At 32.5% G+C, this 27724-nt stretch overlaps 2 protein-coding genes across 7 annotated transcripts; both read left to right on the forward strand.

Annotated features, from left to right (window-relative positions):
* Nucleotides 1-1180: 1180 nt before the first annotated feature.
* LOC128183857 (growth arrest-specific protein 2-like) lies at nt 1181-27536 on the forward strand. Of its 6 annotated transcripts, none has more exons than XM_052853035.1 (8): nt 1181-1239; nt 6361-6576; nt 8324-8445; nt 23843-23984; nt 24306-24523; nt 25089-25109; nt 25832-25927; nt 26302-27536. In XM_052853035.1, exons 2-8 carry the CDS (start codon nt 6384-6386, stop codon nt 26512-26514), a joined length of 1005 nt encoding a protein of 334 aa, XP_052708995.1. In that variant the 5' UTR covers nt 1181-1239; nt 6361-6383; the 3' UTR covers nt 26515-27536. The 6 variants fall into 6 exon arrangements, with proteins under 6 accessions (XP_052708995.1, XP_052708994.1, XP_052708990.1 ...); XM_052853034.1 differs by lacking the exon at nt 1181-1239 and adding an exon at nt 3334-3876; XM_052853030.1 differs by lacking the exon at nt 1181-1239 and adding an exon at nt 4463-4999.
* LOC128183858 (uncharacterized) lies at nt 17785-21668 on the forward strand. Its single transcript, XM_052853036.1, has 3 exons — nt 17785-18255; nt 18442-18657; nt 19041-21668. The coding sequence occupies exons 1-3, from the start codon at nt 17791-17793 to the stop codon at nt 19359-19361; spliced, it is 1002 nt and encodes a 333-aa protein (XP_052708996.1). The 5' UTR covers nt 17785-17790; the 3' UTR covers nt 19362-21668.
* Nucleotides 27537-27724: the final 188 nt, after the last annotated feature.

The following is a 27724-nucleotide window of genomic DNA, read 5'->3' on the forward strand; positions in this document are numbered from 1 at the left end:
TCTATTGTTATTTTTTTAGATGTTACAAAGATGGATCTTTTATACATCCATGGATAAAATGTATACATGATATACTCAACTCGTGCGGGTTGTCTTATATATGGGAAAATCAAACAATAATAGTAGTTATAACAGGCTTAAGTCAATAGTTAAGGAAATATTACAAAATCAATTTGTACAAGATTGGAGAAGTATAGTAGATAACTCACCAAAATGTATTAATTATAGAATTTTTAAAACAAATCTCAATTTAGAAAAGTATTTGTTGATTTTACCTACAGATCTACGGATCACGTTTACAAAATTACGAACATGTAATCATCGATTCCCCATTGAAACAGGTAGATGGCATAATATTGAAAAACATTTGAGAAAATGTACAATGTGTGATTCTAATAGTATTGGGGATGAATTTCATTATGTTTTAGAATGTACACATTTTGTAAACGACAGAAAAATGTGTTTACCCAAGAGATATTATGAAAACCCAAATATTATAAAATTTAACGAGCTCATGAATACTTTTAATGTAGAAAAACTAAAAAAAACTTGTCAATATTTATTAAGAAAATTTTCAAAGTCTGTTCTTCCAGAAACCAACTTTAACAACCTATTGTATTGTGATTTTAACCTTTTTTGTCATTATTACTTCTACTGTACATGTGATCCTTGACTGTATTCGTGTACATTTGTATATACTGATTTTGAACCTCAAATACCAGTGAACTGGTCTGAATTGAATTGCATGAATAGCGATACTGCTTAGGTTTTTGTAATTGTTTTATTTTCCACAGTGAAATTAAATAAACACCGGATGCTGAAATTAAAGGTAACTAGTACTTATAACTTCGATAAAATATCGATAGTTTTTTTTCATAGAATATGAATGACGGTCTGTTGTACGAAATTCGTTAAATAAACGATTTTAAAGAATTCATTTTGAAAAAATTGTAGTATCAAAATTATAAATGGGAAAGGAGACTCCGGCCCCGACCCCGGACCCCCCTTTCCTTCTGGTTCCGCCAATGCAATTTTTATTTAGCTGTAAAACAAATTTGAGAGAGAGAGAGAGAGAGAGAGAGAGAGAGAGAGAGAGTTGTTACCATAAAACGCATGTTGTGATTGGTTTAGAGAAAAAATTTGAGCCAATCAAATTGATTAATAGCGTTTACGGATGTGAGGTGGATTTGTTTACCATGGTCGTCTGGAAGAAGAAACCCAAAAGTAGTTAAAGTAGAGGTGTGTTATTTGTCGTGTTTCTATAAAGGTAATTTTAATTTCTGTAATATTTTCCTATTAGAATTCATCCATTTTTTTCTGTTTATCATGTAATCTTTGCTCTTTGGAAAGTAAATTCTTCTGTCTTGCATTGATGAGAATTCAGACTGGCTATGTCGCGTCGTGTGTAACCAGTAGGTGATTGTGTTGTGATTTTGTATGGTTTGATCATGAAAGAAGAGGCGGGGTGCTTCAGATTTCCTAAACAATCCACTAGTCTTACATTTTTTACACTCTAAGTATATTTAAAGTATACTAAATATAGCTATGCTTATTTTGCTCGAATTTCCTCAGTCACATTATGTTGATGATATGAATGATATACTAAAATCATGGGGCAGGTAAAAAAGAATTGAAGAAAAAAGATTAAATCTCGTTAGATTGTTTTGTGTCAATTAACTCAATTAGATGTATTTTGTAAGAGAGTATGTCGTCAAATTCCAAACAATATCACAGCTGATTTAGTCTGTCCCAAGATATTTATGCAGCACATTTTCTTAAATTATTCGATATTTATAATCTCTTCAGGTTTCAAATGATGTTCTTTGAATAGTATAAAAAAATTCAAGAGTTTCTCTTTGAAAATTGCCCCATCCAACTCGTCAGGTTTCTTTACATGGTTAAAAGTAAAAAGCTCTAATTCTAAGGGATTTTGCATTGCATTAGAAATGGAAATACTCAAACAGCCTGGGCGGACTCCGAAAACGGAGTAAACGGAAGTGATTTCTCAAAAGTAAAAATACTCCGAAAAAGGAGTTTGGCGCATGCGCAGTTAATCAAAATATCACATTTTTACGTACGTGAAAACAGGGCACTCAGGAAAATTGATCGTGCAAAGCGGATTATTCATATGCAGGTCCGAAAATACGTTGAAATGCTTTATAAGACATGTTTCAACAAAATGTATTTGGCAAAAATATACATTCGTTGGGCAAATCAAATTTTATTTGTTGTCAAAGTTGGTCAATTCTGTTTCCAATGATGAAGCCAATAAAGTGAATAAATTAATGTTTTTTCCATGATTTCACTATTATTAAAGATAAATGTGCTAGGGTGTGAAATACACTATTACTGTGAGTTTTTTTAATCCCGTTTGTAGTCATTACACCGTTCTTTTGATCATGCGCTGACTCGCCAAGTCGGCACTTCTTAAACCTTGTATACATCGTAATTAGTCGTATTTAAAAAAAAAAAAAACATCTATATTAAAGGCTTGAATACTTACATGAGTGCAACATTTAAATTTTAATTTTCATACTTCCAAGTTTTAATTTGACGTCTGATTTTCTTATTTTTTAAGTCCTGGTCAACCACGTGTGAGTTTTAATATTTGTATGTATTTTTCCTGTTGTTTACCGAAACATTTCCACATTTCTTAATTTTGAGGTATAATTATAAGATTAATCATTTCTGAGTCGTTTCCATTTTTTTTTTCACGCTATTGAAGGACGTTTTAATCACGTTTTTATGGGAAGGGGGGGGCAACTCTCCATTATTTACATTAGTTTCAAAACGGAAGTTGAGAAAATCGCAATGCACGACGGTAAAAATGAAAAGTCTGTCACAATTAATTTACTGTTTCTGTCACCTTAAAAAATTGGCCATTTATTGAAAACAAAAGACACATACCTATCAAAGAAGATGACAATCAAAATCAATGTAAAGAAAAATATTAAAGATTTTCTCATGGAGGTCATATATATCTTTTTTACTAGGAGATTTTCACAGGAATATAAACAGATTTCTTATGGAGATTTGCAATTGGAAAATCTTTATTGACATTGGGAAGTGTCTCAGAACACCTTTACATGATTTTCTAATGATATCATATGGGTATCAGAGTTCGAAATTCACTAGTGTAAACTTCTCACAAAATGCAAGTTGAATATTCAAAATTTTCGTAATTCCAAAAACTTATGATATGCGTACTACCTGCTTTAAAAAATAATTGAGTGGTTCCACATTAATTTCTAAACTTGACCTCTCCGTTTTAAACAGTTTGATACTCATGCAAGTATAAATGAGAAAATGAATTCCCCCTTTTATCATGTTTATACAAAACTGCTGCAATGTTTTGAATTGATAACAAATTAATCCAGTCCGATATACATGTAGTGTACAGACCTATATATATCCCCCCCAGGTGTTACACGAGCCCTTTTAATCTTCGATAATGATATACATTTAGGAAGAAACAAAATGACGGCAGTTTTCTGTGAATTACTCTATTTTCTCTGGTTATCAAACGCACAAAGAATGACGTCCAAGTGTGAAATCTGGTGAACTATAGCAGTAACGTCATCGAGACTTTGTGGCTTTCGGTCGGCCAGATAAGTTGCCAATTTTTGTTTTGTGAGTAAACATTACAGGTGCTGCCATTGTGTTAAGATGATTACAGAATAATGTTTATTTTTGTCCCAATAAATTCGTTTCAACAATCGAGAAACACAGGTCAAATGAGATTTAAATGTGGAAAACTCTATGTGCAGTGGGGTAATTGGAGACCAGTTATATTCTGTCATTCACAGGGAAGAACATTTTCACAAATTGCTCAGGAGTTATAAGTTTACTGGATTTTTACTGTCAAGATGATTATGGGTAAGAACTACAGGCAAATTAATACTTTATATGTATATGTATATATATTTACGTTTTCCAGTGTCCTTGTCTTTCATAACACTATGAATCAATTTTGTAATGTATTGTTCAATACAGTTGACCATTGATTAAATATCACTCTTTGAATTTTTATGTCATGAGATGATCAAATATGGTCTGTTGAATTTTTATGTCATGAGATGATCAAATATGGTTGGGTATGATCAAATCTATCATAAAGCCCTTTGGGAAAGTCCTAATTCCTTAAATAAAGCTGAATTTGATACACTGTAATTTATTTGACTCCCTAAACATTCTTATCTTGCAGATAGTGCATGTTTTAACAATATAAGTCTACCCCAGTGGCTACAGAGAGATGAAATTAAAATGAAAAAAATTTAATTGTTTACATTGTGTACTTTGCATCAAGTTCTCCTATATGGTACCAACATAACATTTAATATAAATTTAACATTTGTTAGGGTCAATAGGATGTGTTCCCGTCTAGCCAGAAAGACTGCACAGTAGTCAATGCACTCAAACAATACACTGAACAGAATTAATTGGTATATCTATATATGCATATATTAAGGTGTAGATTTGGAAGATGCATTACACCCAGTCCTCACATTCAGTTTGACATACGTACACACAACAGGAACAATATCATGAATACAGCTGTATAGATTAAAAAGATGCCTCAACCCCAGACTGCAGGACTGAGTTAGCAATGTATCCAGTACAAAGAGTGCTTAATTAGGGTGACTGATCAAATACAAAAGGACCTCCATAGATAAAGTAGTAGAGGATGTCAAGTTCATATCTGTCTTTTTAAACTATATTTTATGTTGTATGTAAAATAATCCCCAAGGACATCACATTGTCCTTCCATGGAACTCTTTAGTATTTTATAACCCCTCAAGGATTTTGTTTATGAAGATCGTGAAAACAAAGTTGAAAATTTTTGCTTAATGTATCATATTTTTTTATATTGAATTACCTCCAACCTCAAGATTCATTTCAATAAACTTGTAAATATGCATGGAAGTTTCATTCATGACTAAAATAATATATAAGCAGTGGATGTTAATATCTCCTGATATATATATTCTGCAACTTACCTGTAAGTAAGGCTGTTTTAGAATAAAATGGTAATTATGCAACTAGTAATTTCAATAGCTTATCTTATCATGAAATGTTTTTGATACCGAAATGATTTAATTTTACTTAAGAAAAAAAAATCAACATGTAGCAATGATAACCAATGTACTTAACACGTCAAGTATGCAAGATAAAAAAGGAAAGTTCTGCAACAAGAGCTTTGACTAAGATATGTGCATCAATACTGGTATCAATTTCTGATTTATTTATTTATTGTCCACTCCGAAGAGCACCCTTTTTATATAAATTGTAGAATAATTATACCATTTGTAATGTTGATTCTTGTAGTTGAATGACATGAAAATTCATGTATATTTGATGGAGAAATTTATTCAGCCTCCACTGGGGTTTGAACCTGTGTTCTCTTACAAATCCAGCACTCCCCACCCATTGAGGTAAAGAGTTCTAACCACTACCCAGAGCTGATAGGCATGCCATATATTTGACTCTTATCCACAATTAATGGCTTATCTTGAATATTCAAGAACAATATTTGAAAGGCTCAAACAAAAGTGAATTAAATGGGACCTTCAGCTTGTTTAAGTGTTATTTTTTTTATATAAACAAACATGACAATCAAAACCCATTATCCACTCTATGCTTGCAGAGTTTATTGGCATCACTTTGAAATTCTTCACTGGTACACAAGCCATATAATGCATGAAAAGTTTGAGCCACTAAGTTGAAGAGACATTTATTTAGAAATATGATAAGAGTTCGAAAATTCAAGTGCACAAAACAGACATTTGACATATCATTTGAATTAATATCTGTTTTAACTTCTTGCAAGATGTGAATACACCCTCAAGATTTATTCAATGAGGCAATTTTTTTTACCTTTTTGAATAGAAAATAAACTTATCACAGGCGCAGAACGCTTGATTGAGATAACCTTTACCATGGTTGATTGTTAGATTCTGTTCACTTACATGAATTATCAGAACAAATTGTTTTTACAGGTATGCGAAAGTAAGTTATCAGGGTGTTAAACTAGGTACTGATGTAAACAGTGTTAGAGTAGTGACACCATTGAATATTTCCAATGATTTCATTTGCTTTAATTTATAGATTAATATTATTTGGTCATTTTTTGAAGAGCATTGTTGGCTCCAGTTATTGTGCATATATTTAAAGTTGTTAATCCAGGTCTGAAAATTTTCTTGACAATTGTAATACATTCATATTTTTGATTGGAAAGGGCCATGTTTCCGCTTTTCATCTTAGTTGTCAGATTAAAAGTAAAAGATGATACTGTCTGCATGTGTGAACAAAATTATAATGATATAAACATGACTGTTAAGTCTCTTAATCTTTTTATTGCAGATGGCAAAAAAATAAGAAATACTATGACAACAATGAGAGAGGCGGGATTGTCCCGCCCAGAGGCGGGGCTTGATCCGAGATTGACAGCTAATGGGGCTCCCAAGGCTCCCAAAGAGGAGGAGGAATGCCACGTGTCACAGAAGCTGGCGGTGCTACAGGAGGAGAGTCTGAAGCCAATCAAAGAGGACCTGGCCGAGTGGATCGCCAGGACACTGGGTAATCTGGGCGGGGCATTGTTACATGTTCAACCTCAACATCTCAAACATTGATTTCACTAATACAATATATATGTACAATGGACGGTGATTGTTAGATACAGTTCAACCTCAATATTTCAAACATTGTATTGTAGTTCTCTCTCTGTCTCATATGCACCATTCTTTAGATGAATGTATGGATGTACTGTAATACCTAATATTTAGAACTTTCATATGAAAAGGAACACTGTTTGCATCAGAGGTCTTTGAATTTAGTTTAAAATATGTGGACGCTGTCAACTATCAATATATAGGGATATTAATGAAAGCAGAAAATTGTCACATTTATTGAACTTGACTTATTGATTCTGTTAAGTGCAATATAGTTGCCAATTGATAGAGTTCATGTTGTGCATTTCGATAGTCTTTCATTAAGCCATTTCACTGATTGAAATTTCATCTAAAACTTTATAAACATGCAGCAACAAAATACAAAACTTGCTTGGTTTGCTACAATTGTCATAGTACAATATACAGTGGAGCCTCAGATATCCGGACGCCAGATATCCGGACGCTTCACTTTCCGGTCGATTTTTATTGGGAACGGAATTTTTACACAATAATTTGTCTCGTTTATCCGGAATTCCGCGTTCCGGATCCGGACGGTCAAATTTTACCACATAATACAGTTTTCCTTTAAATTTTACCTCATTTAACCGGACGGTCACATTTTAGTGTTCGGGGGCACAAAAGTTTTTTATGCGCAAGTGCAAATTGGTGTAAAAACATCTGACACTGGTTGTTGGTTTTAAACAATGCCTTCGTCCGGTAATCGGGGTCACCTGTGTCACGCTATGTACTCGCCCGAGGATATTACGATAACCATGGATGCGACATGTTTAATTGTCGCCATTTAACTTATGAACTGTTATTGTTTGATTAAAATGTCATGAAAATTGTTAAATTTGTGTTTTAAAAATTCATCTATTGATTGAATTAAAATTCTATTAATCATAGTGTGATTAGATCGTTTGTACGCCTATTCATTTTAAAACGTAATTGAATTGAAAAATTTGATAATTTGAGTTCTGTTTACGATAGTTATTAAGACCGCTTGGGATGTTCAGGGTATCGACATTAATTTTATAGCGCGTGTTCAATTAACAGTGTAATAATAATTCATGCCAAACATGGCGTGGATGAGTGTTCACGCTACTTGTAAATATCGCTTGGGTGCAATTAACTCTATAGAAAGATGGATACGTAAAACTTAGCTTGGGTAAGTTCTATCAATGAAAAAAAGCTTGGACAATTATCAATAAGGGAATATATACAGATTTTCATCCATTTTCAATCATTAAATGTTGAGCAGCTTTAAACATGTCAACACCACCGGCCAAAAGAGTGAGAGTTGCGATCACCGCTAGCTTGAAGAAAAAGATTTGTCAGCGTAAAGTGTTGCCTTGTAGAATGTAGTGCTTGCTTTCCTGTGGAATAAACATACCTTAAATAATGTTTTTAACAATATTTTGTTTTCTTAATTTTAAAAAAAACTCAACTTTTTTTTGTAGTCCTTATGGCTATCAAAATAAAATATTTAATTGTATAATTTATTTATGAGTTATATTTCCATAAATATTAAAGGTAAATATCACAATTCAGATATCCGGACGCTTCACCTATCCGGACGATTTGGCCTGGGGACAAAAGTGTCCGGATAAGTGAGGCTCCACTGTATTTAGAACTATTCTTTTCTGACTTTTTAGGCATAGAAATTACAACAGATAATTTTCTGGAGATTCTGGACAATGGCGTCCATTTATGTAATCTGGCCAAGATAATCCAGGGGAAGGCAGAGGAATGTGTCATGGATGGATCCTACACTGAGGTAGGAACAAGTAATTAATAGCAGTTAATGATTGCTAATTAAAATGACTTACCAAGAAGACACATGCACTCATCATCACTGATAAAGTGGTGCTATGTGGCTTTTGCTGATTAAAAAAAGCATGTAAAAATTTGTTAACTGACTTTGGCTTGGAGAATAAATTGTTCTTTAAAGAGAATTTTGTATATATAATATATAAACATAAATATACATATATCTCAAATCCTTAAATCAAAAAAAAAGGAAATTTACATTGACAGGCAAAATTAAGTGCATGCCAATTTACTGAGAAAAGTTCAACTTGATACTCTGAATGTTTTAGTCTTTGAAAAATTTTACTGCAAACATGAATATTTCTGTTTGTTGTTAATTTATTGTTATTATATACTTGGTATGAAATACAAGGTTTTTACACCCCTTATATGAACAAAGGCATATATATACACCTTTGTCACATTCCCTGTACATCATCACCCTTTATTTTACCCCTTATCAAACATCTCTGGATCACTTTTGTACCTTTTATTAAAGCGCTAAGCATAGCTCAGCGCTTTATTGTCGTTAGACTTCTATTTCCGGTGCAAGGAATAACTGCCCTCTATGAGCAGAAATATACATCATTTAAACTGGTAAGAGGTATAGGGAACCAGTTATCTGGGTGACGGAAATGGCCGAGTAGATACGATTGGTTTGCGGGGCTTACGTACATCTGCACGGGATGCTACGCAGTGATGAAAAAATATAGTGCGTATTCAGAACCTAAAATATAGAAAAATAAAATCGATTCTTTGCAAGAAAATGTCAAAAACTGTGATAAATTACTGTTCAAAATCTATAATTTGTGATTTTAACATATCTTTTTGCGAATTCGTAGTTTTGTTACATTACTGCGAATGAATACATCGAACAGCCCGGCGCCAAAATATAGCGTGGATTTGTTTTGTAAACAGAGCTTATCGAGATCGGAGAATTGATTGTGGATACAGCCTATCAAGATCAAGAAAAGGCGATAAAAGGCGTGACCAAACCAACATCAAGGTAAATTTTATGGTTGAGTACTCCATGTTAGACTGTGTACTATATAAAATTAACACATAAACAGTGATAAATGGCATGAAATCTTACAGTTCGACATTGATCGCTTACGTACTTGACTGAAAAATATTTCTGTAGGGATAAATTTTATCAATTTACTTTATCATCCTGTTATACGTAGTTGCTAAATAGTTCATATTCTAACAAGGAAACAATCGGATGACCCCCTCCGGTTATTTAGATAGCCTACTCATATGATTGTTTACTTGTTTACCATGTTTCATTGACTATACTGTACTATAATCGTAAAAAGGCGACATGTTTTAATATTGTTTTTCCATTGACTGAGATAATATTGAAAGTTTGTTTATTTCTTTTCGATGGTTTTCTTTGACTGAGATAATATTGTAAATGTAGAATGTATGCAGGCTAATTTATTCTACTATCCTTATTTGAATCAGAAATTTGTAATTTTACAAGTTTGTAAAAACTGTTATATATTAGCGTAGCAGATTATATATTTGTACGTCAGAATAACATTTAAGTAAATGAATAATTTAGAGCACACAATTGAACCACAGTACTAGTATTGAATGCAGAAATTTGAAGAGCAAATTATCTTTGAGTTTATATGACAATTTAACACATTGATACAAAGAGATCTTTGAGAAATCTAATGAGACAGTACCATAAGAGCAATCAAAAACCCATTGAGAATATGTGAGAAAAATGAGATCTAATAGAAGAACATTGTACAAAAGAGATTTTAAGAACATAAATTGAGACATCTGAGATATTATGAGAGTTTTATGAATATGAGAGATAAAATTTGAAAAACAACTGAAAGATTGTGAATATAAAGAAATGAGAATCGTGCTCAATCAAAACAGAGAACCTGAGAAGCAACTTTATCAGATTTAATGTAGTTAATAAAATATTGAAAAATATAAAGCTGCATAAAAATTTGAAATTTAATGTGAAATCATTTCAGTTTTAAGCACAGAAGAAGTTATTCTGAGGGAAAAAGTGACAATATTGAGAGAAAAAAATACATGTACAAAAAAAAATCCTAAACAAAATTTGTTTACCAACTTGTGCAATAACAACAATAAAAAAAACTGTATGAAACAAAAATCCAAGAAGACAAACATCAAAATTGGTTAATTACAATATTATTGATAGAAAAAAAATTGAATATTGAGTGCGAAAATTGCAGGATAGTAAGAAAGTATTAATCTTCTGATTTAAATATATATATGTGACAAAAAAATTTTCAAGATACATTAGATAAACATTCCAATTTGAATTTTTTTTAATTCATGAAATAAGAAAAAGAAGAGTGCGTATGTTATTACAAGGAAAAAGATTGGTTTAAAAAAATGTAGGTGATCAAACAAGAGCTTTCGCCCCCTCCCCAAAAAAATCCTTGACCATTGTGATGATAATTTGAAAAATATTTGAGTTTTTATTTTCTGTATTGTTCAAATACATATCCTTTTAATCACTTAAAAATGTTGTCATATAAAAGCATATCAAGCAATTTCCTTTATTATTTAGAGTAAAAGGAACTTTTAAAATTCTTAATTATATTGTATGAATTAAAACAGACAATTTCTTGAAAATGACATGCAAAAGTGCAGCATTTGTTAAAACTGAGTTATTCTAATTATTTATCAGTGTTATTGATTATAAATAAGAAAGGATAAAAAAAGACATACTTTTATGTGAACTAGTACATGTACATGTATATTTTAAAAAACTTGTTCATTCTGTTACTTCAATTCTTTATGCTGAGTGAGCATACATTACAAACAAAGTTTTGAGTCAATTGTGCATACTAAGTTTTTTAAAAGATTTGTATAATGGCTAGTGCGGAATTGTCAAATTTAAATCAAAGAAAAGTGTTGTTTGCAGATTTTTGTCAAGGTGATGAATGTTTTTCCAATTTTTCAAGGGGAAGGCAGTGTGTGACAAACTGCATATCATTTCTAATGAAATCTTTTCTGAAAAAAATTGATGATTTTGACACACAAGATATGAATTTTGTTTTGATAACTGGGGACACTTTATATCAGAAACTTCGCAGTGAAGGAGAAAGTCATGATCTTTTGCATTTTTCAGATATACCTAAATTTATTCTGTTTCAAAGCTTTTGTTTCACAGTTTATGGAAAAAAGTCATATGTAGGAACTATGTGTAGGGAAGGAGGCATAGATGGAGTAGGATTATCATTAGAATCAAGCTTAAATTTGGTTTCATCATTAGCTCGTCAAGAAGTTTCCTTGCTTCTTACTTTTCATTCTGCTGCTATAGCAATCAAGTATTACAAAACAACAGGTGCATTTTATGTGTTTGACTCTCATAGTAGAGGAATGGATGGACTCTGTTTACCAAATGGAACTGCTGTTCTATCAGTTTTCTATTCTTTAGAAGACATTTGTGTTTTCCTTAGAAAACTTTATGTGTCTTTAAGTGCAACAATTCCTTTAGAAGCAGTGCAATATGAACTTTGTTTATTTGACATTAATTATGGTAAAAGGCGAAAAAGGGGAGCAATTGATTTAGATAGAAATCTTGTAGAAAGGGGAAATGAAAACACAATTTGTAATGAAAGTACTACCAATACACCAGAAACAAAATATCAATGTTTGCAAATCAGTGGTAGTTCTCTAACACACCTGGATGGAACTAGTCCACCCATTGCTCAAATAAATGATAATGACAGTCATTATAATTGTAGTACGTCTAGTCCTGACAACAAATTTGCTAGAAAAATTGAAAGTTTTCATAAAAAGGTGGCACGAGGTCCAGTATATCAGTGTTCTTGTTGTACGCAGACTTGGTTCAAAGAAAGTGTTCGAAATGCAAGTAATTTACACAATTCGTTATTTGCAAACAAATGTTTGACAGGACTTAAAAGTGTTGATGATATTGAATGGGTTTGCAATACTTGTTACAATAGTATCAAGGCATGCAAGGTCCCAGCATTAGCTGTTGTAAATGGAATGGGTTTTCCTCCTAAGCCTCCAGAGTTGTTGATTACAGAGTTAGAAGAGAGATTAATTAGCCCTAGAATTCCTTTTATGCAACTTGTTGAAAAACCCCGTGGAGGTCAAAAAAGTTTACGCGGTAATGTTGTTAATGTTCCATCAGATGTTACAACAACAGTCACAACATTACCAAGAACCTTATCTGACTCTGAAACTGTACAAGTAAAGCTAAAAAGAAAGCAGAGTTTTAAACACTGTGTATTGCAAGAGGCAATTCGACCCAATAAATGTATTAAAGCTCTACATTGGCTGTTACAGAATAGTGTTTTGTTTCAAAAACAAGGAATTTCTATCAATGAACAATGGAACATAGATTCAGAGCAACAGAACTGGTTAGGATTGCAAACTGATGATAATGATGACTGTTCAAATGTTGAACAAGATTCATCAAATAATAACATGAAAGATCATGTTGATGATTGTTCAACAGATGATTCCAGCTCTGATGAATGGACAGAGGATCCCAACTTTGAAAGTCGACTAACTGGAAATACTGATACGTTATTGCATCCACTTGATGTCAGATCATTATGTAAAACAATGTCATTTTCACCCGGTGAGGGACAGACTCCTCTTGGATTGTACCAGGACAAGAATGCAGAAATTTTGTCATTTCCTACAATTTATTGTGGTCAAATGCGCCCTGAAAATAAAGATCGTGAAACTCCTGTTCATTACAGCTCAATTTGCAAATGGGAATTGCGCAGCTTAGATAGACGTGCAGCAAGTTCAATTCCAAATATTTTCTTCAAACTTAAAAAAATTCAGGTAAAGCAAATTCAGGATAAAGTCTCTCTAGCAATGAGAAAGTGTCAAACTGAAGGAAGAAAGGTAACTGTTGGAAATGTACTCAACCCTGGGGAATTTGATAATATTGTAAGACTTAATGAAGGATTCAGGGTTTTGAGGAAACTGCGTGGTTCACCAGCTTATTGGGAAAATGCAAAAAAAGACCTGTTTGCCATGATGAGACAGCTTGGCATACCTACTTGGTTTTGCTCATTATCAGCTGCTGAGACTAAGTGGTCTGACTTGCTGAAAATTCTCGGCAAATTGGTTAAAAATGTAGAGTATACTGATGATGATATTAAAAACCTAACATGGACAGAAAAATGTGAGTTGATACAAGGTGATCCTGTTACCTGTACAAGATACTTTGATCATAGAGTACAGGTGTTTATTTCGGATGTGTTGAAGTCACCTTTGGCTCCACTTGGAAATGTACAAGACTTCTTTTACCGTGTAGAATTCCAACAAAGAGGATCGCCCCATATTCATATGCTTGTTTGGATTGAAGGTGCTCCAAAGTATGGTGAAAACAGCAATGAAGAAATTGCTGACTTTGTACAAAAACATTCTACTTGTCAAAAAAATGATGACATACCAGAACTCATTAACTATCAAACTCACAGACATGCCAGAACTTGTAGAAAAAGAGGCCAAAATATTTGTCGTTTCAACTTTCCTTTGCCTCCCATGTCCAGTACCCAGTTATTAGAACCATTCCAAGAATTTGAGAAGGAAAAATTTCCAGATATTGCAAAAGAATATGATAAAATTTGTTCATTCTTGAATGAATTAAAATCAGGTGTAGAAATGACATTTTCTGATTTCTTCAAAACATTGAATTTGAGTGAAGAAATCTATATTACAGCAATAAGATCTTCCCTGAAAACACCTAAGATATTCCTGAAAAGAAATGTGTCAGAAATAAGGGTAAATGCATACAATGAACTCATTCTTCGATGTTGGGAAGCGAATATTGATGTCCAGTTCATTACTGATGGTTATGCATGTGGTGCTTATGTAGTTAATTACATATCGAAGTCCCAAAGAGGAATGTCAAATCTTATGTATGAAGCATGCAATGAAGCCCGGCAAGGAAACAAAAATTTGCAGCAACAAGTGAGGCATATTGGAAATAAATTCCTTTCTCATGTTGAAATAAGTGCACAGGAGGCAGTATATTTGATTTTGCAATTGTCATTACGCTCATGTTCTAGATCTTTTGTGTTCATCAATACCTCACCTTGTGAAACACGCACATTTCTCTTAAAGCCCTATGATGTTTTGTCTGACATGCCAGAAAACTCAACTGATATTCAGTCTGATAATGCTCTACAAAGGTACCAGCGTCGACCAAGAGTGCTACAAAATTGCTGTTTGGCTGACTTTGTGTCAGGATATGATGTTGTATATCCTAAGAAATTTGATGAACCAACGAAAGAAAATCTTGAGTTTTTACCAGAAGATGAGCATTTTGAAACAAATGAGGATGAGATTTCATTAGAGGAATGCAACAATGAATGCCAAGTGTTTGATGAAGAAATACCAATTAGAAATGGAACCATTTTGAAAAAAAGGAAAAAGCCTAAAATTATTCGGTATGTCAGGTATAATAAAGAACAAGATCCTGAAAATTATTATAGAGAACAGCTGATGTTGTTTTATCCATGGAAGAAGGAAAAGGAAGATCTGCTGGGTAATTCTGATTCATATGAGGCAAAATATAATGAATGCATTTCTGTAATCAATACCAACAAAAAAAAGTTTGAAATGGATAATGGAATAACAGACTTGGTGGAAAATAACAGTAATGAACAGAGTTATGAAAATTATGTCGTTGCACCTGAAGTTCAACATGCTGAAGAAATAGACACAAATGAACAGGTAGAAAATCAAGGTCTTTATCATGGTTGTTTTAACCCAAAGGATATGGGACATGAATATGATCTAGGCATTGACCTTGGTATTACAAGAAAGCAAATAAGCAGTGAGACACTGATTAATTGTATAAATCATAGTGAATATACACAACTAACAAGGAATCTGAATGAAAAACAAAGGATATTTTTCTATCATGTCTTGAGCAAAATTAAGAATAGTGATTTGCCATTTTATTACTTCCTTACTGGTGGAGCAGGTGTTGGTAAAAGTGTTCTGACCACAGCTTTGTACCAAGCAATTACAAGGTTCTATGTGAAGTCTTTGTCAGACAATCCTGATGAAATTAAAGCAGTGTTATGTGCCCCAACAGGAAAAGCTGCACACAACATTGGTGGCCATACAATTCATTCTTTATTTTGTATTCCTGCTAATCAAAGCTTAAAATTCAAACCATTGGATGTTCAGCAGCTTGATACTTTTCGTGTGAAATTTCGATCTTTAAAAGTTATATTCATAGATGAAATATCAATGGTTGGAAACAAAATGTTCAACTTCATTAACTTGAGACTTCAGGAAATTTTTGCCACTGAACAAATCTTTGGAGGTGTGAGCATTATTGCTATAGGAGATCTGTTCCAGTTGAAACCTGTATTTGATAACTGGATATTCAAACAATTGCAAGATGGATATGGGCCTCTAGCAACAAATCTTTGGCAAGACTACTTCAGAATGTTTGAGTTGACAGAAATCATGCGACAGAAGGAAGATGGCCAATTTGCTGAGTTGTTAAATAGATTAAGAGAAGGCATGCACACAGAAATTGATATCGCTAAACTAAAACAGAGATTGACTGCACCTCAAACAGTAAATTCTAATGTTTCATCTTTGCAACATTTATTTACTGTTAATGCTTTAGTTGATTTGCACAACATGGAAGCTTTTGAGAAAGCAGATGATAGAAAGAAATGTGAAATTGCCGCTATAGATGCTGTTGATGGTGATGTTAAAGAAGAAACAAGGAAAATAATCTTGAACAAAGTACCAGATGATCCTTCAAAGACAATGGGACTGGTTAGTAGATTATTGATAGTTGAAGACCTGCCAGCAGAAATTTGTATAAATATTGATGTTGAAGATGGTCTTACAAATGGTACTTCTTGTATAGTAAAAAAACTGGATTTTAGAGTAAAAAACTCTACTCGTTGTAGTATAATCTGGGTTGAATTTGAAACTTTGCTAATTGGAGCAAAAGCTCGATCAAAATACGCACATTTGTATACTTCAGATTGTAGTAAGACATGGACTCCAATTCTGGAAATAACTAGAAATTTCAATGTAGGTCAGCATCGAAATATTTTCGTAATTCGAAAGCAGTTTCCACTTCGCCTTGCGTGTGCTAAAACTATTCATAAATCGCAAGGATCAACAATGAACAAAGCAGTCCTGCACTTTGGAAGTCGAAAAATTGAACATATGCATTATGTTGGACTAAGTCGCATAAAAAAATTAAACGATGTCTTCATCTTGGAATTAAATGAAAAGAAGATTGCTGTGTCTAAGCATGTCATGCAAGAAATGGAAAGATTAAGAACTGAAACCCATATGCATTCATGTGTGCCAATTTTGAAAGACATTACCAGTGATCTTAAAATTGTGTACCATAATACAAGATCTCTTCATTTGCACATTAGAGACTTAGCTCATGAAAGCAACATGCATGCAAGTGACATCATTGCAATTTCTGAAAGCAGACTGAAACAATCTGATAAAAATGATGACTACAACATTCCTGGCTTTCATATGTACAGATTTGATGATGATGTTGGTGTAAATTGTGGAAGGTCTTACAAGGGTATTGTTGTATATACAAAGCTGGGAGTTATGGACATTAAAAGGTTATTCTTGTGTGAAAATGTTGATTCTGTACTCGTGTGTGTCACTCACAATGGAAAAATGCATCAGATTGTATTCCTCTATTGTTCTCCACAAGGAACCAGTTTGTGCAAACTCTGCAATATCCTTAATCAATTGCTTGGCATTCTCGAAATGGACAAACCTATTATAATAATGGGAGACACAAATGTGGACTTCAATAATCAAAATACTCTAAGTAAATTTATGGATTTAAAAAATATTCGCCAGCTTGTTCAAAATGCAACAACAGATTATGGTACTTGTTTAGACCACCTTTATACAAACATGATGTCCACTGATCAAATTTCATCTGCTACATTAGAATCCTATTACTCTGACCACAAACCAATTGTTGCTTACTTACCATTTTTATAAAAATCTTCTGCAAGTCAAATGTAATACTTGTGTATATCCGACCATCATTAGTGTTAGTCAACTAAGTCAACAACTAAATTGATTCATCGCATCTCTCATATAGAAAACTATAGCAGGGAAATAAAATTTGAATAACCCTTGCCATCAATATTTAACAAATTGTGTTTGATTCTCTTCAATAGGATAAATTTCAATGATAAACAAACATTCAGTTACTTATATAAGAACAACTAAGCAATTTTAATTTTCATGTTCTATCCCTATACTTGTTGTCAAATTTCAATGCACTGTTTTATGAAAATTTATGCTTTTTACTTTCAGAATGGCTCAGAAAAGCCTGTCAGAGCTTAAAAACTGTCACAGTGGGACCTCTAAGCCAGTTCCTTACTCAGATGGAGTAACCGTGGTGATAGTTAAGAAAGGTCACACAGCAAAGTTTGTCGATAGTAACGGACAACAGGGGGAACTACTAAACTTCAGTGTTGCAGACAAATCTGCTTCCATGTTGGCCACACTTTCTGACAAAACCAAACACAGCAAAATTGTTGAAGGGAAAACTTTCCTTGTTCGAAACTTCATCCTGAAAGGAGGGAAGATAACAATGTCGTCCAAAACCTCCATCATGGGTAAACCTAGCCTAGAAATTCCAGATGAAATCAGGACAAGTGCTGTCCAGTTAATCTTACCACCTTCTCCTGAAAAGAAAGTTGCAGAAGTGCACACTGCTCCCCTCAGAAGCATCTGCTCTGTGAAAGGTCAAGTGATTAAGGTGATAATTGCTTTGCTTCCCGTAGTAGATGTACAATCACTTTATCAATACTCCTCTTAATTTAAAATTAGAAGTTTGCTTGTACATGTACTAAGATTTAATAACAAAAGTAAATATAAACTTGTTTAAATGTATATATATATATATATGTGTGTGTGTGTAAAATTTTGCAATTCTTCTCTTTAGAATGAGGCTACAAGAACTGTAAGAGTAAGTGGATCAGAAACAACTATAAGGACCATTACAATTGAAGAGAACAGTTCTACCATCGAGATTACTTTATGGCGAGAACTTGCTGAACTAGTGATAAACATTGGGGACACCCTGCAAATCACACACTGTCTCCTGAATGAGTGGCAAGGAACGAAAGCCCTCAATACGACTAGGAACACCACGATACAGGTACAGATTTTGAAAAATATCTTTGATATAATTTTCACTAATCACTATAATTTTTAAATAATAAGGAATCATTCTTTGTCGAGTAGTATGAGGTAATAATTTTGATCTGGTAATGGTCAAATCCAATAAAGCGCGAAGGTCTATGATAAATTTGACCACGCTCTGGCCAAAATTATCACCTCCTTATATTCAAAGAATGGTTCCTTATTACTTATTTTATTTCTAATTTGTACACTTTAAAATAACGTTATTTTAAAAGCACTATTTTTTTATGTGGCACATGCTATGTATTACTACTGGCGCAGCATATAAGTTGTTTTATGTACAGTTTTTTACAAACATGTTCTGTATCTTTTTTCTGTATTCTGTACTACCTCTTTTAGGAAATACAGCCCTTGGAGGCAAATGTATCAGGAACAGTGCAAGCCCTTAGTTTAACAGAAACTTCCTGGGAAGTCTGCCTCAAAGAAGACAACAAAGAACAATATAAAGACATTGTTATTGAAAAAGACATGATGCAAAATGCATTAAGCCATATTGACGAAGCCTGCCTTCTGACAGAAGAGGAGTTAGAAAACGTCCTTATCAACAGAATTCCATTCAAACTTCAAGCTGTCATGATGGGATCAAGAATTCTTAATCTGCAACTTGGAATTTTACCAGCACAGCAGATTCCACATCCACAATTTGAGATAATGGAATGAACATTGCCTTTGTAAATAACATGCACTAGCAAGTACATATATAGTCACTCTTTCTACATTCTGGGAGTTTTTTTTTTTTTGAGAAATTAGAATACAACTGTAAATAATAGTTACACTTTCATGAGTCAAAGGATATACTCATATGTGTTTGAATGTGTTTTATACAACTAGTGCTTATTTTTGGGATGTTATTTGTATCAAAAAACAACAAATTTTTCCTATGTTTTTTTGTACATGTATTTTAATAAGACAGATGTTTGTAGCAGACTACCTTTCTATTTTTATTTGGTTTCAAAAATTTTTGATCAACTGATATTTTACGAAATTCTGACAGATTCAGGTAATATTTTGGAAGAAACTGAAAAATTAATTGTTATTTCCTATAACAACTGTAAAAAATAATAAATATGTCACCTTATCATTCACAAAAATCCAAAATTATCATTTCTTAGCTACAGACTCTGTTATAACTTTGCATCTGCATGGCTGAAAATTGAAAGAAAACATATTTTGAACCTGTACCTTTCATGTGTAGTTTTTTAAAAATATGTTAACTGACTGTGTGTGCGTTTACTAGTAATAGTACATTTTCTTGGGTAGTATTTAGTCAATTAGTTATTTAATTAATATACTTTAAACAGGGAAGCTTCTGTGTAGTTTACTCTTCATGTTAACAACCAGACAATCTTGTATGTCATTAATTGTCTTTGTGATGTTTCTAAATGTAACTTGAGATTTGAATGATTTGTTATTAATTGTCAACTACTATAGATAATGGCTAAACTTATTGTTGAGTTGATAATACGTGTATTCTTTGTACCAATATTTTGTTGAACTGTACACACCTGTAAATATAGGTTTTGTATACATTTATGTAGATTGAATTTTGTCATTCACTTCTCATTTTCCATTGATATCATCATTATTTTTTATTATTATTTGGTTATGAAGAAAAAAACTTACCAGTCTGATATATATCGGAAAAATTCCAATTTTACTTTCAATATGCCAATAACAAAAAGCCTAAAACTCATTTTGTTGTACACTATGATAAAAAAAAATGCATGACAAGGTTATGTCCAAGTCTATTTTAATCATTTTTCAATGTTTAGCATTTAAATTATACAGTAGTGTTAGGTATTTTACTTGCAAGAACACTTTTTGTATACTTTCAATATGTCTTTTGTTGCATTTCCAAATGTGTAAAAATTATGCACAACATAGAAACTGTACAAGTTATTGTTTAAAGAGGAATGATAAAACTCAGCTTGTAAATGCCATGAATATAAACATGCCAACTTCTGTTTACTTTAACTTTAATATATAATTATTGGACACTACTTCTCAGTTTCATAATGTAACATTTATAATTTCCCCTCTTCCATTGCTGCCAAAATCTCACTTTTTCTTACATAATTTACCAAGACAGTTCTTCTTGTCACTGACTGATGAAAAATCATCTTGTGAAGAGATATATTCTATTAGAATTGTAATTAATTCCATATCTGTTTTCCAAATAACATAAACATTACTTTTCTCCATTTTTAACAAATTGAAGTTTTACCACATGTATATGTTGTAAAAAATAACTCATTGTTCAAACAATTTTGATTAGTTAAAATATTACTTCAAAATAATTTGTACAAGGTCTAATTTGAAACATCTGCAAATAAACGTTATCTTTCCTCATTTTGAGTCATTTATTGTGAGATGTATTTGCAAATTTCTACCACACCTTTGGTAATTTTTATACGGTTTTAAGAACTATTTTATTATTGTTGACACTAGTTATTAAGCTTTGCTGCAAAATAACCTTCAATGGCGCCAATAGCTGTATAACAAAACAAAAAAGAATAGTGTTATTAAAGGTGGTATAACACACCTAAAAAAAAATGTCGCTCAAACTGGTAATAATCTAATATAATATGAAGTGAATTATGATGATGAACTGTATGTATATCAAAAAAGCAAAAAATATGCAATTGTGCAAACGTATAACAACAATATAAAGTGCAAGCATTAGACCCCAAAAAACATTCAAAACGTCGAACACAAGGACCACATGAGAAATTAAGTTTTATAAAATCAAAGGCTTTTATGTACCATGTTTCAGGCAAGTATCCATATACAAGCTTTAATTCACATCATCTTCAAAAAGTAACATATATTTAAAGAAATCTGGTCTTCGATACTTTAAATTGATATTCATTAAACATAAACCAAAATTTCAATAAGGCTCATTTCCGCCTACGCTTGCACTTAGTAAATTTTCTTAGAACCAAGCTAGGTTAGTGCTTTTCAGTACTTTCAGTACTTTGATTTAGAGTACCTCAGATCTTTTTATCTTTTCCGATGCATATCTGCAGTCGAAACTATGACGCTATGACATGAACATTTCAATAAGATGACTTCACAATACAGTTGGACGTCTAAAAAAAAAAACCAAAAAACTCTGGTTTTGAGACACATGTGGGAAAACCAGGATAATGCAGGATAAAATTTTGATCATGAAAATAAGTAATCTATTCAAATATATATTTAAATTAAACAACAATACGTGGCAAAATCTGTATTATACCCATCATCAATCCCTGACCAATATCTTCCCTCCTGCCTTTGGCTCTCTAATTGATTTTTGAAAGTCTCGATCTGGTTGATATGGGATGTGATACAGATTTTGCTATGTATTATTTTTGATTTATTAAGATATGAATTAAGTGTATATGAACCCCCTGGCTTTTTTTATAGTACAGGTGCCAAAATTATCATCTGATCATTTGGCTTTGGACTTTTGTTATGAATTATTTTGAGCAGCTTTTGGGTTCTGCCAGAATCTGAATGTGTGCATGCAATTGAATTAAAACAGTGATTTTATCCTTAGAGCGATTAAGATTAAAAGGCCGCAGTAACACTGAAGGTCAGCAGTAAGTGTGGATTTTAACTAATTAATAGTTAACCAATTAATAGTTAATTTAAGTATGGTATTTTGAATGCTTGGTGTCAGTAGAAGTAATATATAAATTAAATGATTGTTATTAACTAATACATGCAGATTCAGGACAACCTATTACACATGTATTATTAGTCAATAATACTGTCTAGTTTTCTCCCCCTCCTTTTCTTGGAAATGCATTAATTATCTAAATCATACATCTGAAATTGAAAAAGAATATGTCTTTAAAGATAAATAAACTTTATTGAAAAATATTAATTTAATGGTAAAGAAACTTGTACTACTGTTAAAAATTAAAATATTTGACAGTTTGTATATTTGCTGAAATTAATATTTTGATTTTTATCTTTCCGACTTTAAAAATATTCTCACATGATTCACAAGCCTGATTCTGTCTGGCAATCCATTCGAAATTTGGTTATACATGTATTTGAATTGACAAGGTAGAGTTTTGCTGCAGCTGTATTATAAGCAGAGGTTGATGTGCCTAAAATATTAACCGTTTTTAGTTGGTATCACCCTTTAAGGTGAGGGGCTTTTTTGGTAGCTTGGGGAAATTTGACTGTTTTCTGCATTATTTTTCTCTGAAATCATGCATGTGCATGTCAATGCAAAAACAACTTCAAACCAGGACTTACCAGGTACACATGAACTATATCACATATTTGCCACACGTGACTAGAGATACAATAGATGGGGTGAAAGAGCACTGCATGAAAAAAAAAATACAAACTCAATCTGTATACACAGTATATCTAGTGACATATTGTAGGATTTCTGTATGCATTTTTATTTATTAGGCAATTCTACATTACTTAATTATACATTATAGAATATGTGAAGAATATAAATATAGTTTTGATATTTATCTGATTCATAGAAGGGCGCTTCTTGTTTTTTTTTGGCAATGATGATTTTTACAGTTTGTTGTGTAATTCAAATTTGGCCATAATCCCCCATATATACTTATTTATAATTAATTCATCCTTAAAGGCCATGGCATTAAAAAGCCTAGACGGAAGTTTTAATTATTACAGTCTTGGTCAAGTCTTAATTGTCCTCAGAAAGGACAAGCAGATGCATGTAGGGTGTATATAGCTATCTCTAGGTGGCTGCCCTTTCTTTCTTTCGTCCTAAAGATTCTATTTTTTCGTCTTTTTTTTTGTTTTTAATTTTGAATATTCCTATTTTTACTATTTTTAATCTTTTTATATGATTCAATTGATTCTTCTGTCTTTGCCTGCCATAATGTCTTTTCTCCTTTAGGCTTTATACTCGCATGTCATACATAATTTAAAGCTTAGCTTTATAAAAATGTCTATAAATCTCAAATTTTACAAACAGTTTACATGCATGTTTTCAGTTTTTGACAAAGCAAAACATCCAATTCTTTTGTTTGGAGAAAAAATCTTGTAAGCCACAGGTCTATATGAAAAAAGAAAAAAATCAGTTGAATACTAGATTATAACAATGATCTAGAACCAGCATTTTTGTCGCTTTTACCTGCATTTATGTATTTCTGTAATAGCCTCTACCTAAGGTATCCCTGAAGTACCGCAATAACGCCACCTCAGGCTCCTGGTTTGCCAGAGACAACACCGCCAACTTTCTGAAGTGGTGCAAGGCATTTGGAATGGCAGACGACCAGATGTTTGAAACAGAGTATCTAGGTTAGAAATCAAGGCATAAGTTTTTAAACATGTCAAGTCCAAGCTTATACAGAAATATGTTGGAAAATAAATTTTCATTCCTGAAACTCTCAACCTTATGAATATTTTACATGTATATCAATTTTTACTACGCAAACAGCAGCTTGTTTAGGAGGTTGCTACTAGTAGGAACATACTGTCTATAAGTTTGTAAATTCTTTACTTTAGGACTTGATAATGTAAAAATGTCTATTTTGTGCCTTTTAAAATGAGCATACTAGACAAAACTTTATGTAAAAAAGTGATTTCATTTTGAAGCCCTTTTTTAATTTGTCTTCACAGTATCTCACACGGGGGAGAAATCAGTCTTGATGACCATACTAGAGCTGGCCAGAATCGGCTACAAGTTTGGTCTGGATCCTCCCAACCTGATCCGGATGGAGAAAGAAATCGAGAAGGAGGAGGAGGTCGTAGAGGTCAAACCGGCCAAACCTTCTGGTCTCGATGCTGAGGTAATCCCCATAGCAACCGCCGAAAATATATTTGACCTTGACGCTGAGGTGAGGGTTGGTGAGGGTTAAGTTGCCTGCAGAATATTGCCAGATGTAGTGCTAGTAGTGTATGTTATATATGGTCGGGGAAGGAAGGAGTAGACTTTATAGAGCTACTGCACTAGTATCGAGCAAAGGTAATGGGATACATGATATAGAATTAGGTGCAGCTTTAGACCAATTGGTGTTATTGTCTTCTAATGGATAAAGCCTAAATAGATCAATTATTAAAGGATAAGGATTTATGTAAGTTTATTTTTTAGAAGATGCTTATTTTCTTGATTTACCTGACTGTAGACAATATTGAAGGATAAATATTCATGTAAGTTTATTTCTAGAAAATGTTTTTTTACTTGATTTACATGTAGACAATTTTCAACTTAAATTAACTTGAATTGGTCTTTGATTAAAAAAAAAAAATGGATCTGATAATTAGCAGGATCAGGATCCGGTAGGTGAATTTTAATTATTAATATGTACATATGCAAAGATGATATAATGAAAAAATTATTCCAGTCTATATAATAATATATGTTTATGTAATAAAAAGAACATTATAATTTAAACCATGCAGGACAACTCACAAAGCCATATGGTAAACATACAGTACTGCATGCAAACAATTGTTAAACTGGATATTAACGATTAGTTCAAATTAATGTCTCAGAATAATTAGCTAATAAATTATTTTGGTAAAAATGTTTTTGAGGAAAATAACAAATAATCCTTTGTATGGCGACAATAAAAGATTTCTCATTAATACAGAGTAAAGTTTACAGAGCTGCACTTACAACTAATAATTATGTCTAATAAATATTAATTTTTAGAAAATTAAAGGCCTCTTTAAATTATTGAAATTTTTTAGACCAACTAACAGTAAAACTATTTATAAATATCAAGGTAAAAACTGGCCATTTTAACACTGTAATCGTAAAATTGATAATGAACCAATCTTCTGAACGAAGAAATTGTTTTTTACTATTGTTAAACACACTCAAAGTATAATATTTCCAAAGATTTAGCATATTTCATCAATTTACATCATGATGCCTGTATTGCTTGGCTAACAAGAGCTAGATCAAAAGATTAAATTAAGCGTTTACAAATGTGTAAACAGGAACTAATGCTGAACTCTTTAATAAATTAAATACAGTTTGAAAGAAAATGTCTGATTAATAATGAGAATCCAGGTAAATTTTACAAAATCTTAATAAACAATCATTAAATTTTAATAAAGAAATTATCTTAATCGATTAAATATTTCAGCTGCAAAAATTTGGTGAATATTTGAGTTTTATATCAGTTTGTAATATGCAGGTGCGGAGGATAGCCTTTCTGTGTAAATGCCATGATCATGTGAAGAAGCTTGGCGACGGCAAATACCTCATCTTTGGAAAAGTGGTTCAAATTAGAGTAAGTGTTCACTGATCTGATGTGTAAAACACAGAGGAAAATTATTTTATACCTGAGTGTGCAAACCTTCTATTTGCTTTTGCCACAGTTGTTATAGAAGTTCTGATGACGTTTTCATTTTTGCTCCTTTTATTAACAAAAACTTTTTAGAGCATGTATAAAAAAATGCCGCAAAGGCTACTGTAACAACATTCTGTATTGAATTGATGTATACATCTAGATTAACCTTATGATTTTACATTTCATGCTCACTTCTCTTATACTTTCATTGTGACTGTGCTCAGTGCTCACATCTTCTTCAATAGTTACATGTTTATGATTAACAGAAATGAGAATGTAAAATTCATGAATCTTATTATGTTTGACTCTTACAGTTCCTGAAGAATCGTCACCTGATGGTACGGGTGGGTGGGGGATGGGACACCCTGGAGAATTACTTGATCCACCACCGACCTGTCGAAGTGTTCGAGCACAAGCGCCTGGTGCCCGGAGAGCCACACGATGTGGGCAACAAGTACCTCTACTTCAAGTCCAAGTACAAGTCCCATGCCCAGGTGGCCAGTGAGCAAAATGGGCACGTCCACTGAGAGATGGGTGCACCTATATACACAGTGTATCATGGGGCTTGCCCACAGAGTTATGTATATACACATTGTATCATGGGCTTGTTCACTGAGAGAGGTATGTTAACAGTGTATCATGGGCATGCCCACTGAGAGATGAAAGCTCGTTGGTGTACCTGTACAAAGTGTATCATGGGTTACCCATTTTTTTGACACACAGAGAGAAATATCCTGTTCATATATAGCATTGACTGTTGCTGCATCCATTTTGAATCAGGTTGTGCATGTTTTTGGAGAAATATGGGTCAAAGAAATGCATTCACCTTGTTTATTAGGCACTTGTTTTGTTCACAGTATTTAATTGAATTGTATTTAGAGTTTATCGGTTTTCTGGGGTTACTGTTATTTTTCCCCATATATTCGTGATTGTTCAAATGTATATGCAAAGGTTGTGAAGAATTTTTTTTGCTGGGTATAATTTGTATTTATTCAGCTGTTGTTATTGTTGCACAAGTTACACATTCTTATCTTATACTGGAAAAGTATTCTCTGTCTTTGTACATGTATTACATTGTATATTATTTTCAAAACATTTGTACAACAAAAATGCATGGTTTGCCATTTTATTATCCATATGTCTTGTACCAGCTAGCTACAAAAACATTCTGTTTGTGATTTAAGCGATAAAAAATTGCAGAGAACATATTTCATTCTTCAGTGGATGCTTTGCATTCTGAGAATGTTGTCATCTAAAACACTGAGTAATGTTAATACTCAAGTTTTTTTGATGGGTGCTCATGTAAAATTTCACCAGGGTTTATTATTTTTTTTTTTACATGATTGTGTTTATTTTGTTGTTGATGATAGCTCCTATCTAAACTTACTCCACTTGCTACCATTGTGAATTTTACATATTTTTTTGCCTAATGTAGACTTAAGATAGTTTATAACTTTGACTCTGATGTAACATGTACAAACACATCTTTCTTAGTATTTGGTAATAAGAGTATAGTTTTACAAACTTATTAAACTTGCATCTAACTGTGGATTGATATTTTGTGTGTGAGCTAAAATTCTTAGTTTATATTAGACTTTTCTTAGGCCGTTTGTGTAGCAATTTTTATATAAGTGCTCTAATTAATAGTAGTTAAAAGAAAACAATATCAAAATGAAAAATTAGCTTGAAATATTCTAACTTCGATGGAAAATGAACATGTATTAACACGTACAGTGT

This window comes from Crassostrea angulata, chromosome 5 (genome assembly GCF_025612915.1).
Source record: "Crassostrea angulata isolate pt1a10 chromosome 5, ASM2561291v2, whole genome shotgun sequence".
In the NCBI taxonomy this organism is placed as follows: domain Eukaryota; kingdom Metazoa; phylum Mollusca; class Bivalvia; order Ostreida; family Ostreidae; genus Magallana; species Magallana angulata.